Source organism: Festucalex cinctus, chromosome 12 (genome assembly GCF_051991245.1).
Source record: "Festucalex cinctus isolate MCC-2025b chromosome 12, RoL_Fcin_1.0, whole genome shotgun sequence".
NCBI classification, from domain to species: domain Eukaryota; kingdom Metazoa; phylum Chordata; class Actinopteri; order Syngnathiformes; family Syngnathidae; genus Festucalex; species Festucalex cinctus.
Window position 1 is genome coordinate 14,352,092 of NC_135422.1, and position 13,958 is coordinate 14,366,049.

General features: G+C 37.8%; 2 protein-coding genes across 7 annotated transcripts; one reads left to right on the forward strand and one right to left on the reverse strand.

Annotated features, from left to right (window-relative positions):
- Positions 1-161: 161 nt before the first annotated feature.
- On the forward strand, positions 162-4,388 carry LOC144031697 (proton-coupled zinc antiporter SLC30A2-like). The gene is made up of 7 exons (XM_077539085.1): positions 162-284; positions 456-602; positions 2,145-2,298; positions 2,375-2,579; positions 3,723-3,828; positions 3,904-4,038; positions 4,241-4,388. Exons 1-7 carry the CDS (start codon positions 266-268, stop codon positions 4,360-4,362), a joined length of 888 nt encoding a protein of 295 aa, XP_077395211.1. The 5' UTR covers positions 162-265; the 3' UTR covers positions 4,363-4,388.
- Positions 4,389-6,267: 1,879 nt separating this feature from the next.
- On the reverse strand, positions 6,268-13,890 carry coq8ab (coenzyme Q8A, genome duplicate b). 6 transcript variants are annotated; one of them, XM_077539558.1, is made up of 17 exons: positions 13,581-13,890; positions 13,366-13,501; positions 12,984-13,025; positions 11,827-11,869; positions 11,681-11,754; positions 11,539-11,605; positions 11,325-11,402; positions 10,654-10,779; positions 10,220-10,305; positions 10,005-10,145; positions 9,589-9,670; positions 8,868-8,961; positions 7,968-8,109; positions 7,771-7,878; positions 7,635-7,700; positions 6,813-6,899; positions 6,268-6,715 (listed from the first exon to the last, which is right to left on the reverse strand). In XM_077539558.1, exons 2-17 carry the CDS (start codon positions 13,477-13,479, stop codon positions 6,431-6,433), a joined length of 1,635 nt encoding a protein of 544 aa, XP_077395684.1. In that variant the 5' UTR covers positions 13,480-13,501; positions 13,581-13,890; the 3' UTR covers positions 6,268-6,430. The 6 variants fall into 6 exon arrangements, with proteins under 6 accessions (XP_077395684.1, XP_077395683.1, XP_077395682.1 ...); XM_077539557.1 differs by having other exon boundaries at positions 13,330-13,501; XM_077539556.1 differs by having other exon boundaries at positions 11,681-11,869; positions 13,612-13,890.
- Positions 13,891-13,958: the final 68 nt, after the last annotated feature.

Consider the following 13,958-nt stretch of genomic DNA (forward strand, 5'->3'; position numbering starts at 1 on the left):
CCGTTTTCCCAGTTCAATGGCCGCCAAGTTGGAGAAGCAACAACTCCTGCTGGACACGCTTTCATGGTCTGTTTGTTACTTTTTGAAAGAAATTATGCTCAGCATTTATGCACTTTTGTCTTGTTGTCTCAGTTCGGACTCGGAGGGCAGCGAAGACGAGGCGTGGTCCTGCGGCGATGTGGGCCAGCTGGATACAGGGGAGGCCGGCGACAGGCGCCGGGCCGGAAAAAGACTTGCGGTCGCCTTGCTCATCAGCCTGGTTTTCATGGTTGCGGAGGTTCTCGGTGAGATGATGATTGCACTTCTTGATATATTTTTTTATTGAATGATTCAGTGCTGTCCCATGCTTTTGATTTCTATACTATCTAATCCACTCCTACACTATCGTGAACGCACACACTGTGTGTAACTTTTTAATTTTTTATTTTTTTTCCCCCCATTCCCCCTGCTCCCAGGCGGTTACGCCGCACGCAGTCTGGCCATTATGACAGATGCGGCGCATCTCCTGAGCGACGCAGGCAGTATCTCGCTGAGCATTTTCTCTCTGTGGATCTCAGGGCGCACGGCCACTCACACGCTGACTTTTGGATGGCATCGAGCTGGTCAGTGGATATGGTTATTAAGCATATTTTTAAGCCTTTTTAAAAGTTGTGGTGGTTCTATTGGCTCCAATAGTAACTCATTCGCTGCCAGTGAGTATAGACGTCAAACGTCATAATATAATCTGGTTTCAATGATTAGTTCATATTTAGTTTTTATGTTTTAATGCCTTGCATGTTGTGATTTTTTTTTAGCAGTATAAAATACTATCTATAAATTATACTATAATAAAATATAGGGCTGAGTTTAAAAAATTGAAAGACTATCGAATCAATTTTCCTCTCCGAGCCTGTTATCGATTCATAAAACCATGAATCAATTATTTTAATATCCTTTTTTTCCCCCATAAATTCACAAGAAAATAGAATTTTAGGCTGATTTTTTTTTCCTTTTTTTATTTTTTGTATTTTACTGATTTCCTGAAATTTACTGTTCACAGGAATGTAAGTTTTTTTTTTTTTTTTATGAAATACCTGACTTTTCGCAGTTTAAGAACATTCAGAATCTTTTTAATTTATATTTACAATTATTAAATTATGATTATGAAAATATTTTCATCTCTTCATATTTTCATATTTTCTGCTGATGTCAATTGTTTGTTGAACACTAAAGTGATAACACGCGTTACTTTCATATATATATATATATATTAGGGGTGTTAAAAAATCGATTCGGCGATATATCGCGATACTACATCGCGCGATTCTCGAATCGATTCAATTAAAAAAAAATCGATTTTTTTTTTTTTTTTTTTTAAAGAGCTCAGAATTGTTCATTCGGATTCAACGTCTTATCATCATTGCCTTTTTTTTTTCTTTTTTTTTTTGTGTGTGTGTGTGATTTTAAATTTTTTTAATGGAAAAATATTCAACAAAACGTCTGACTTCGGGTTAGGATTCACACATTGAGCATGGAAGAATGTTATATGAACGGAACATTAAGCCTTAATATTTTATTTTAATGCTGTTCAAACATGAAACAGATTACAACCTCTATAAGACTGAAATTTCAGATAAATAAATAATACATTTTCATATAAATCTTACACTCTACAAGCTTACTGATTAGTATTTTCTAAATTTGAATGAAAAAAAATCGCAACAATCGACTTATAAATTCGTATCGGGATTAATCGGTACCGAATCGAATCGTGACCTGTGAATCGTGATACGAATCGAATCGTCAGGTACTAGGCAATTCACACCCCTAATATATATATATATATATATATATATATATATATATATATATATATATATATATATATATATGTATGTATACCATAATCTTTACTTTTTTCTAATTCTTGTGACTCTAAATTGAATCGAATGAGGACATTTGAATCAAGACCCAACCCTAATAAAATAGCAACTCAATTTAAAAAGAAAAAGAAAAAGGTAAGTGTGTTGATTTCATCGTATTTATTTCTAAAATTTGCAATGGCCCCATCGGGCCATTATCTGTAAGGTAACCTGGTGGCCCAACATGCTGGGCCACTATTTATGTCGGACCCTGTTCACAACCTTCTTCACATTGTCCAACAGAGATCGTGGGCATGCTTCTGTCTCTGTCGTCCATCTGGGCGGTGACGGCTGTGCTGGTGTGGTCGGCCGCTCAGAGGATCGCCGACGGCGACTACGACATCGACGCCGACATCATGCTGCTGACTTCGGGCTGCGGCGTGGCCGTCAACATCATGTGAATACACCATTGTGTGCTCATCTCACACATGCTTCTCCACATTCTTCCTCACCGCGCCCTCTCCCGTGTGTAGGATGGTGCTCATTCTTCATCAGTCGGGCGTCTCTCACACCCACAGCCACGCCTTTGCCTCCGGTCGGCCGCAGAAGGACGAGGAGTGGCGGGGCGTGGGCCATCGCCATGGTAACGCCAGCGTCAAGGCCGCTTGCGTCCATGCGGTGGGAGACCTGATCCAGAGTGTCGGCGTACTGCTGGCGGCAGCCATCGTCCACTTCTGGGTCAGTTGTCATAAGTCACAGTTCAGTGTTAGGAAAACAATGGAAAGAAAGTTCAAATAGGAGATTAAAGCAAATATTTCCGTTTTTTTAGAGAAACGGGTGAATGTTTTTTTTTTTTTTGGGGGGGGGGGGGGGGGGGGGGGCGGGGGGAATTCACATGAGTGATATTTGTTTTAATAGAAAGATTAGGTCTACTGTATTAGTGATTTTTATCTACTCAGATAAAGCAGTATAAAAATATACGTTTTAACATTGTATTTTTTGCAGTCAAGTCAGTCACATATAGAGAAAGTTGATTTCTTAATTTTATGTCTATTTTTGACAAAAGTTGTTATATTTTGGAGGAAAAGTATGTTCTCGACAAAAAAAATAATTAATCAAAAATTTGTATATTTTGAAGACAAAATGATACCGGTGTGTATTTTTTCTAATTTTTTTTCCATGTTTTTAACAAAAGCTCAATGTTTTTTTTAGGCAAAATTGTGTTTTTTTTAGTTCTGTTTTGTTTTTTTAGATTAAAAAAATAGATATATTTTTAGATAATCATATTTCTATACAAATGGATATTTTACAGAATAGAGTTTTTAAGAAAAAATATATTTTTTAACTCTGCTTCAATAATGGCCTATGTCATCTTTTCATTTATTTCAGAAAACCTGAAAAAAACTTAACCAAATACTTATATCATATTTATTAGTTTAATTTTAGGTGTATAATGGTTTGACCTGCATAACTAAGGATGTAGCTAATTTTAGCAGTTGGTGGCCCCTGGCCAACATTATGAGATGTTTTTTGTTTTGTTTTGTTTTTTAAAGAGGGTGACGATTATCAGAAAGTCATATTTTCAAGGGAAAAAATAATTTTTGATGAATCATGTATTGTTGAGGGGATTTTTTTTATTTTTTTATTTTTTTTTATTTTTTTTTAAGGATTTAAAAAAAATAATTCCTGATGGCTTATTTATTTATTATTCATAGTCCTTATTTTTTCTTATTTCATAATTTTATATTTCCTGATATTTCCCCCCCTCTTGCGGTTAAAGTTAATTTGTCAACTGTGGAAAGCTTTTCAGACTATTTTGTGACTAAGGGCTGTCTGTCTATCTACATAAATAAACTTGACATTATAATTATTTCCGGGCAGCCTGAGTGCAAGGCGGCCGACCCCATCTGCACGCTGATCTTCTCCCTCGTGGTCATGTGGACCACCTTTCCCACCGCCAGGGATGTTTTCCGAGTGCTGATGGACGGTAAGGAATGACGTCGTCATCAACTTTTTTTTTTTTCTGTAAACGTCCTCGCTCTGGTGGTTTGTTTGCCCGCAGGTGCTCCACCTGGCATCAGCGTCGCCTCCGTACAGGACGCCCTGCTGTCCGTGCCGGGCGTGTCGTCACTCCATCGCCTTCACGTTTGGAGCCTGGACATGACGCACGCATTGCTTTCTGTGCACGTCACTGCAGGTAGCTCGGTTGTTTATTTTTCAGAAAGATATATTTAAATACATGTTTTGATATTTTAAGTTGTGTTGCTTAATGTAACCGTTTTAGCAACTACTTTTTAAAACAAATTTAGTTCCTACTAAGAAATAGATGACATGAGCATGACCTAACATACACAGTAAGTAATAAAAGAAAATTCAACCATGTACATTTCCGTCTGTAGAGGAAGGTGCCGATCCACACGTCATTCTCAAGAGAGCCACAAAGCTGCTGTGCTCCAATTTCGGCTTTACCTCAGTCACAATCCAAGTGGAACCTTCTGGAACCTCGCAGGCAAATGTGTGATGAACAGGAGAGCAGGTGGATATGGAAAAAAATAAAAAATAATAATATATATATATATATATATATATATATATATATATATATATATATATATATTAGGGGTATTAAAAAAATCGATTCGGCGATATATCGCGATACTACATCGCGCGATTCTCGAATCGCTTAAAAAAAAAATCTATTTTTTGTTGTTGTTGTTTTTTTTTGTTTTTTTTTTGTGTGTGTGTGTGAATCGATTTTTAAACTTCCATTTTTAATGGAAAAATTTTCAACAAAACGTCTGACTTCGGGTTAGGGTTCACACCTTGAGCATGGAAGAATGTTATATGAACGGAACATTAAGCCTTAATATTTTATTTTAATGCTGTTCAAACATGAAACAGATTACATCCTCTATAAGACTGAAATTTCAGATAAATAAATAATACATTTTCATATAAATCTTACACTCTACAAGCTTACTGATTAGTATTTTCTAAATTTGAATGAAAAAAAATCGCAACAATCGACTTATAAATTCGTATCGGGATTAATCGGTATCGAATCGAATCGTGACCTGTGAATCGTGATACGAATCGAATCGTCAGGTACTAGGCAATTCACACCCCTAATATATATATATATATATTTTTTAAAACATGTACTACCTGTTATTTGCTACTCAGCGGAGAAACGCGTGAGAAGTGCATATTGCTAATTATAGCACAATATAGCAGAAGTGACATCGGCAAAGCTTCAATTAATTTGATAATCAGTTGTTTCGATACCTCGTTGAAATTAAAATTGTCCAAATCCTCAAAATTTCAGCCCCCTCAACAGTGATAATTACACGATTTGTAGTCCTCCATGATAGTACTCTTTGGGTTGAACCAAAATAAAACAATTGCTTCAATTTTGGAGAACAATCTTTACAAAAATTCTGATGTTATGGACCAAACCAGTAACGGAGTCGTCATCCGTTTGTACGTTTTCTGCACTTTCAATTTGAAATGGTGTCCTGTTTTTGTATGTCGGGTGAGAAATTAGTTTTTATTGGTTACCAGGTAGTCGCAGCTCTATTAATCATAGAACATGAAATGAAGTTCTTTCAAAAAAAAAAAAACTTGACAGTCATGGTTAAGTAAAAATACTCTAAGCGTAAAAATGGTTTTAATTGGACAAAATTAATCAAAAACATTCAAATAACAAAAGACCAAAAGTTTTTGATAAATGTAAAAGAAATAAATGGCACAAAATTCATTTATTGAAAAAAACTTTTTGTATATTTTTTTATTTTAAAAATGCCCAAAATACAAAACTTGTTTTTTCTGATAATAGAAAATAATTTTTATCCAATGAAAAAAAAAAAAATCACAACACAGAGTTATTAAATGAAATGAAGTACCAAACACCTGCAAAATTTGTTTTGTTGTATTTATTAAAAATAAGTTTATCAGGTAGAGTTACCTAAAAATTGTCAATATTTTTGTTCCTTAGATAATAAAAAAGAAAAATATCTGAAATACTTTTTGTAAAAAAAATTTTGAATTGTTTGGGGTTTTTGTTCAAATAAAACAATTATGCAGACTTTTTTTTTTTAAACCAACTATTTTTTTCCACCCTGATTCAATAATGGCCCAAGTCATCATTTCAATTATTTAAGAAAACCTGAAAAACTTAAACCAAATACTGATTATATTATATTTATTAGTTTAATTTCAGGTGTATAATGGTTTGACCTGTATAATTAAGGATGACGCTAATTTTAGCAGTTGGTGTGTAAAAACTTAAATTGTTTGGGGTTTTTGCAGACTTTTTTTTTTTTTTTTGGTTTAAAAATATGTATAAAAGATGCTTTCTGGTTAAAAATAAAAATGTAACAGAAATGAACTTTTTGCTACTGTTATTTTACCGAACAATCAAAAGGAATCGGTGAGACATTTTATTCATTTAAAGTATTAATGCAGTGGGACACCATCTGCACAATCAAAAAGATCATCAAGGCCACATATGTTCTGTGTCACTTGGTGGCCATCAATTGTACGTCCAAAATGGAGGACAGACCCCCCCCCCCCCCCCAAAAAAAAAGTCCTCAGTTGGGCCGTCTGTCCTGCCCGTAGCGCGCGTAGGCTTCTCGAAACATGTCCCCGCACGCCACTCGGGCCTTGAGCTTGGAACAGACCAGGAAGGAGCCGCCCATCTTGCGGTGCAGCGAGTACGTCTCCTCGGGCGGCGGCGTGAGACGTTCATGAAGCATCACCGGGATGAGGCGGTGGATGCGCTCAGTGGTGCTCTGAGTGCCGAAGTCAAACGGCCGCGTCGACGAGAAGGCCTCGCCCAGGATCATCACGGCGTCCACGTGGGCGTTCTCCATCGCCTTCCACACAATAGGACCAGGAGTTGTTCACGGGGAAAAAAACAAAACAAAACATTTTTTTGGCCATTTTTATTATTATTTTTTTCTTGCAAGCTACCTTGGATTCAAATCCGGTGAGGAACTTCATTTCTCTGGATCGCTGTAGGACCTCCTCTCGATTTTGATGGGCAGCTGCGTTGATGACCTACAAAAAATCAGAATGATTAAGACAAATGTCGTAGATGGAAAACTTTGATGTTGAGGCAATTTTCTTTCACTAATAGTTTCACACACTAACATCTCATTAGGTAAATTTTTTGTTAGGGTTTTTTTTTTTCTTTCTGGGGTTAAAATAAAATTAATAAATAAAATAAATGGGTGAGTTTCAGATACATTCGTCATGTATTCAACCCAAAATTCCTAAACAGTTAATTTTCAGATTCTCCCCCCCAATGCATTGCCCATGCTTTTAGGGTCTTTGACACAAAATGTTTTTTTTAAATTAGTTATAGGGAAAAAAATAAAAGTGATTTGTTTTTCATATGAACAAAAAAATGTCATCAGAAATAGATTTTTTTTTCTTTTTACAAATTTCTGAAAAACAATGGATTTTTATTTATTTATTTATTTTTAATTTTTGTATTTTTTTTTATTTTTTTTTATAAACCTAAATACTCAAAACATGTTGCTATTTTCGGATGATAATACTTTTTTTTTGGTGGATTGCTTTTTCTTTTATTCAAATCAGAAATCTAAAAAATGTCAATTAAAATTTCTGATAATTATATTCTCGGAAATGTGATTTTTTTAGTTTTTATTTTATTTTATTTATTTTTTCCCCAGCCAAATTGCACCAAAACTTGGGGTAAGCTGAACTCATACTTGGCAATTAAGATGAACCCGTTGTACTTATTGAGGACATGGCATGAAGTCTTCTCACCTCAATGTAGACGTCTGTGAAACTTTTGTCAAATTCCCGTGTGGCTCCAAAGTCCAACAGCGCCACCTGTTGACGCAATATTGTAAAACCAAATGAATCCAAATGGACGTCGAATCAAGTCAAAAGTCAAGCAGACCTTGTGCGTTTGTGGGTCATAGAAGAAGTTGGACCAGTTTGGATCAGTCTGCATGAAGCGGAACTCGAAAAGTTCCCTGAGGCACAAAATGAGGATTTGCTCACAGATCTGCAAGAGCGGCGTTAGAAACAATTGAGCTAACTCCCCTTTTCTGTGAATCGTGGATATGGGTGGGAACATCATCTACGTGTGTTTACCTCGTTCCGAAGTTCCTGAGGAAGGTCGGTGGCGCGGTCAAGGGGGAAACCGCTCACCAGCGTGGTGGTGAGCACATGATGGCCGCTCAGCTCGGCGATGACGTCGGGCACGTAGAAGAACGGGTGGTCCTTTAGTAACTCTCTTGACACGACCCAAAGACACAAATACAAGTTCAAGGATTTGCCAGCAGGTGTCACGAGCAGAACTTTTAGTTGCATGGGTGACTTTTTTTTTTTTTTTTTTTTTTTTAAGAATTTCTCACTTGTTACATTTGTTTACATTTTCTATCAGGAATTTATTATTGTAAATGACCACAATACTTAAATTTGGAAGAAAAAAAAATCATTATTTGTCAGTTTTATCATTAAAAGGGCTTTTTACATCATCACTGTGGATAAAAATGAAAAAAAAAAAAATGTAAACAAAAAATAATTTTTGTCTGAGATAATACATCTGCAACAAAAATGTAATTTTTCTTAGTCTGAAACAAATAAGTACCAAACCATTTTTTTCAATATTTGCTAAAAAAAAAAAAAAGTTAACTTTTTTAATTATGAATAAAAAATATGAAAAACCTCACCCATTATTATCCAAAACTTTTTGTATTTAAAAAAAATATACATCTTTGAAAGAATTTTTTTACAGCTAAAATGCATTATTTATTCCTCCACCAGTTAATTTCAATGTGACTAGATACAATTTAATAATGTCGAAAGTTTGACATTTTAATAGGACTCCCCCCCACACTTTTCAAGGGTTGCAGTCAGTCACATAAGCAGAACAATCAGTGGATATGAAATTCGTAACCGAGGAGATAAGACGCAGTCTCATGAAGCAGACCGAATGGCGTCGATTTGATATGACGTGTGGCAAGAGTAAAAAATTCACGTGAGACTCACTGGAACTTTGTGCAACATTTGGCCTCTCTGATGTAATCACACTCCAGCGCCAGCTCTCTGCTCATGACCTCAATCAGATGCTCGGGGAACAGACCTGCCAGAATATATATATAAATACACCATTGTAGTTTCAAAAAAAAAAAAACAACAACCATGAGAATGGATGGATGTCTTTGTGATAAAACAAGTTGTTTTGTTCCGGACAAAAAAAAAAATATATATATATATATATATATATATATATATATATATTTTGTGTTTTCAGATAATACGTACATTAAAAAAAAACAGTATTTTAAGTAAAAACCTTTGTTTTTAGACGTAATGATTAATCAACTAATATACATTGATATAACTAGATTAATAGTTTAAGAAAAAATACACCTTCGTTGTTTTTCAAGATTAAAATAAAAATGAAGAAAATGATCAAAAACGAAAAAGGACTTTTTTTTTTTTTTTTTTTTTAAGGAAACAGACAAAAAAATTATTTTGGCTAGACGTTTAAAACAAAAAACAGAAGAAAAACGTTTTGAGGGAGATAAAATGCAAAAAAAAAAAAAAAAGGAAAATATGTAGAAAAGTTTTTTTTTCCCAGATTTTTTATTTTTTTTTTACCATACACAAAAATATCAGCTATAGACAAAACAAACATTTCTGCTTTAGATCAACTATTTTTTGTAATTATTAAAACAGGATTAAAAATGTCAACGCGCTCATTTACCTTCAGGCAGCGCATTGCTTAAACTCAAAGCCGTCATGATGTTGTTCACATCGCTGTCAATACTCTTGGACACGCCAGGATACTGGGTGGGGGGGGGGGGGGGGGGGGGGGATAAATAAAAAAATGACAACAATCTGACAATTTTGTCACCAGTTATGTAGTTCATATTCTTAGTCACATTAAAGTTGGTTATTTACAGCAAATCAAAACATAAAATAAGGAATAGATTTTTTTTTTCTAGTCGTTAGTCGTTTTTTGTAAATTTAAAAAAAAAAAGGTACATTTGCAAAGATTTAAGGCTATGTTAGACTTTGTAAGGCTAGTTTGTGTTCTGAATCCAAAGATTAATGTGCTGAGAAATATACTTTGCACATTTGTTGTATTGAAATGGAAAGTTCCATACGCGTGTTGTGTACCTGAACCTTCATGGCGACATCTCTGCCGTCTTTCATCCTGGCTAGATGCACTTGACCGATGGAGGCGGCGGCAAACGGCTTCTCCTCAAAGTATTCCACTCGCTCCTGCCAGTTTGGGCCCAGGTCGCCACTGATCACCTTCTGGAGACAACAACGAGCCACTCTGTGTCACAAAATGTCCCACACAATACGTACTTCAGTATTGATCAATTTACCATCATCTGTTTAGTGGGCATGAAGTCGGCGCTCTGTCGAACCCGCTCAAATATTTTGGCCAGCTGAGGGTTGATGAAGGCGTCGTCTATAAGGACAGAAATTTGCACGTTTAAAGTTAAACACTTTGACTCTTGTGTTAAAAATAATTCAGACGTAGAAGTCATTTTCTTTGAGCAACATGAAATTTGGTAGGCAGGTCTGTTTTGTGGAGACGGACAAAAAAAGTTTAACAGCGAGTTGGCCATTTTGGTTTGAATGACAGCCAACAATAAATAGCTAGTGTGGAATTGCACTTAATGACATTGAAGCTCCTTTTAGTCGGAGGAGTCTCCATTTGAACTTGATGTCATCAAAATGGATCCAATGACTTTCTCTGTCACGACTCGTCAGTTTTCTACCGTCCCGGAGAAGCAGGCGCATTCAATGGTCCCACCTTGAATACTGAGCATCTGTCCCAGTTTGAGTGCCGCCCCCCGAACTTTGCACAGCGTCCGCACGATTCTCTCCACGTTGGCTTCAGACAAAAAAGCGTTGGAATCCAAGACAGATTTTTTTTGGTCTGGTGGGGGGGGGGAAAACAATCACTATATGGGTACGAAGAGGTAGAAATATTTGAAATTCAAACCCAACAGCCAGTTACACTGAGCAGCATATGGAATTTGGTTCACTTGTCTATCATGAGTAGAATTGAATTAGAATAAAAATAAACAAGTCTCAAAAAGTAATTCATGGAAAGACAAAAGAAAGCCACCATTTTAGTTTAAAGCAACCATTTTGGTTTGGCAGTGTTTCCTTGTACAGTAATGAAAAAAAGAAGGGGGAAAAAAATCAGGCCTGAGTCAGTTTTATTTTTGCACAGTTATATATATATATATAAAAAAAAAAAAAAAAAAATACTCCTTCCAGAGTCATCCAGCATTTTATGATGTTACACATACAAAAATGCTAATAACTTGCTTCATAAAAAGCTATGTAACATGATTAGAGGCTTCATTACAGCTTATGAAAACACTGCGACAACCGACAGATTAATTAACTCATTCACCATAAACAATGGCAGTTGTTAAACACTTTATCAGCCAATAAAATTACTCCTTTTTCTACCTTCTTCTTGTTGTTGAGGTTTGAACGTCTTCTTGGCCACTTCTGCAATTGCACCAATGCCAAGTCCCACTGCCAGGCCTGCCGAAAGAGGAGCGAACATAAAAGCACTGTAAAATTTAAAGCTGCAAGCGGTTAATGACGAGCACGTACCCTTCCGCTAAATATCACGACATAATTTGTGAATTCTATACATCTTCCCTGTGCAAGACTATACCTCCAAAACTCATCAGGCGTCCAATCCGAGTAACGGGCACTTTCCTCTCTCGCGCGGACTTACAGAGCTGAAATAAAATTGTGGGGTGGCTCAACATGTTTCAAAATAATCCATAATCCATAAAGTAAAATTCAAACTCTACCACTTGTTTGTAGGGCTTGAGATGAGCACTCTTGGCGCTCCTCGCTTTGTTCATATCCTCCTCCGTCAGCCTCCCTACAGACGAGTTGTCCTGAGTCAGCGTCCTGCAGGGGCCGCATGCCAAACGCCACCTGGCCCGCTTGGTACCTGTTCTACGGGCCTCGCCACCATTATTTGGCCCGCCGGCGACGGAAGAGTATCCGCGGCTCGGGGGTGTGGGCCGGGGCTGGGGCGGGGGTGTTCCGGGTGTCTGGGTCGGCTCGCTGACCGGTGTCCGCTCGGGTGGCTTGGGGGTGGCCTTGGTGCTGCCGCGGCCTGGGGATTCCGGGGGGGGGGGGGGGGGGGGGGGGTGCTCGCTTTGCTGGACCGCGGTTGACGGCTTCTCTCTTTGGTGGTGGTCCTTATGCATGCCAGATCCGTCGCACCAGCATCTACTGAAACTCAACAGAAGTACCCTCTCCCTCCCACAGCCCCTTGAATCAGTTGGTGCTGGTGTCTGTGGTTCTCACTTTTCTTTATCTATCCTTCCCTCCTTCCTCTCTTTAGTTTTTCCTCTGGTCACTTGAGATCTTAATTTATTAGAAGTATGAGGTTTCTGGGGTTGGCATAAGACTCCGGTTTTGTAACCACGCAGGAGGGGTCTTGTTGGTGCTGGACTTCACTTTGATGGATTGGATGTACTGGCTTCTATTGATCTCACTCTGCCTTATCGATCCTTCCCTCCTTCCTCTCTTTAGTTTTTCCTCTGGGCTCTTGAGATCTCGCTAAATTTGCTGGAATTTAGAGGCTTCCGGGGTTGGCGTAAGACTTTGATTTTGTAATCATGGGGAAGGCAGGAAGTGTTTGGTCGGTGCTGGATGTCACTTTGATTTACCTTTCTTTTCTCTTTATTTCTTTTTTTTCTGACCTTTTCTCTGGTCTCCTGACCATTTAAATCTCACGACTCTGGCAAGATTCTGAAGTACCTGGTTAAGGCGAAGGGTAATGGGTTATTTATAAGGTTTTAGGTGAATGAATGAGTATAAATTTATACGTATTTGCACGCACGCACACGCACGCACGCAAACGCACGCAAACGCACACACGCAAACGCACGCACGCACGCAAACGCACGCACGCAAACGCACGCACACATACACACACACAAAAAAAAAAAAAAAAAAAAAAAAAAAAGGAAAAGAGCAATGATGACAAGACGTTGAATCGGTAAGACTACCGAATGAACAATTCTGAGCTCTTCAAAAAAAAAAAAAAAAAAAAAAAAAAAAAAAAAAAAAAAAAAAAAAAAAAAAAAAAAAAAAAAAGGAAGAGTATCCGCGGAATTCCTGCCGTTTGCTCAAAGTTTCCTGAAAGGAGAAAATATTATTCATTAAAGTTTTGTATAAAGCTGTATTATTTACTGAATCAAGAAATAAACATTGAAAATTGAGGTATGCATGTAATTTGTGTAGTAGTGTCATTTTAGTCAGATAACACGTTATCTTTTTTTTTTTTTTTTTTTTTTTTTTTTTTTTAATCAATATCCTGTGTGAAATTTCCCCCTTTTCCAACAACAACAACAAAAAAGCCTGAAAGTCTCAATTTTTTTTTTTTAGAAAAGTAGTAATTATTTCATCATTTCTTAAGTTGCAGCAGTTGGCGGGAGTTCACCATTGTTCTTGCGGGGCAACCGGCGGCAGCACTCACCCTCAAACATCCAGGATGGAAGCTCCCTCCGCCGGCCAAGAATCCCGCCGTAGTCCGGCCCACCACCTGGATCATCCAGGTCAGACCCGTGCGCACCACCGCGTCGCCCGTCATGGTGCCCGTCCGCGACTCACACCTGGAACGTACACGTCGACTCCTAATTTGACCTTAAGGTTGTTCAAAAGTTTAATATCGCGATGAAGTCATAAACTCACCGCCAAAGTTGAGAACACACGAGCAGTTCACCTTCATTTGATTCGACGTCGTGTCAAGTCGTCAACACTCCGTTCGTACACTCAGCCCCAAGGACGACACTTTTCTAGCCGAGAAAGTGGCCAGACCCTCGGGGTGGGTTTGGAGCAGTGGGCGGGGGATTCCAAATGAGGTAAAGTTCAACCATTACAGGCAGTGGCCAAGCGGAATGCCTGTCACTCAGCGACCCCGGAGAAACAGCCGCCAGCGGTGGGCTACGTGACCGCTGACGTGTCCGGAGGAAGGGGCGGTCCCTGAAGTGGACACGCGTGAAACGTTCAAGACGTGCTCGCTGCAGAGGAAAAGATGGTTCCGCTTTTTCGACAGCACAAAGTAGGAAT

Bases quoted from the DNA above. Each gene is read 5' to 3' on its own strand.
- LOC144031697 (XM_077539085.1), top strand. The intron at 2,299-2,374 runs GTGAATACACCA...TCCCGTGTGTAG, and splicing joins GGCGTGGCCGTCAACATCAT to GATGGTGCTCATTCTTCATC. The intron at 3,829-3,903 runs GTAAGGAATGAC...GTTTGCCCGCAG, and splicing joins TTTCCGAGTGCTGATGGACG to GTGCTCCACCTGGCATCAGC.
- coq8ab (XM_077539554.1), bottom strand. From the start codon at position 13,479: ATGACGGGCGACGCGGTGGTGCGCACGGGTCTGACCTGGATGATCCAG. The intron at 13,026-13,329 runs GTGAACTCCCGC...TTCTCCTTTCAG, and splicing joins GTTGCCCCGCAAGAACAATG to GAAACTTTGAGCAAACGGCA. The intron at 11,606-11,680 runs GTAGAGTTTGAA...ATTTTATTTCAG, and splicing joins TCAAGCCCTACAAACAAGTG to CTCTGTAAGTCCGCGCGAGA.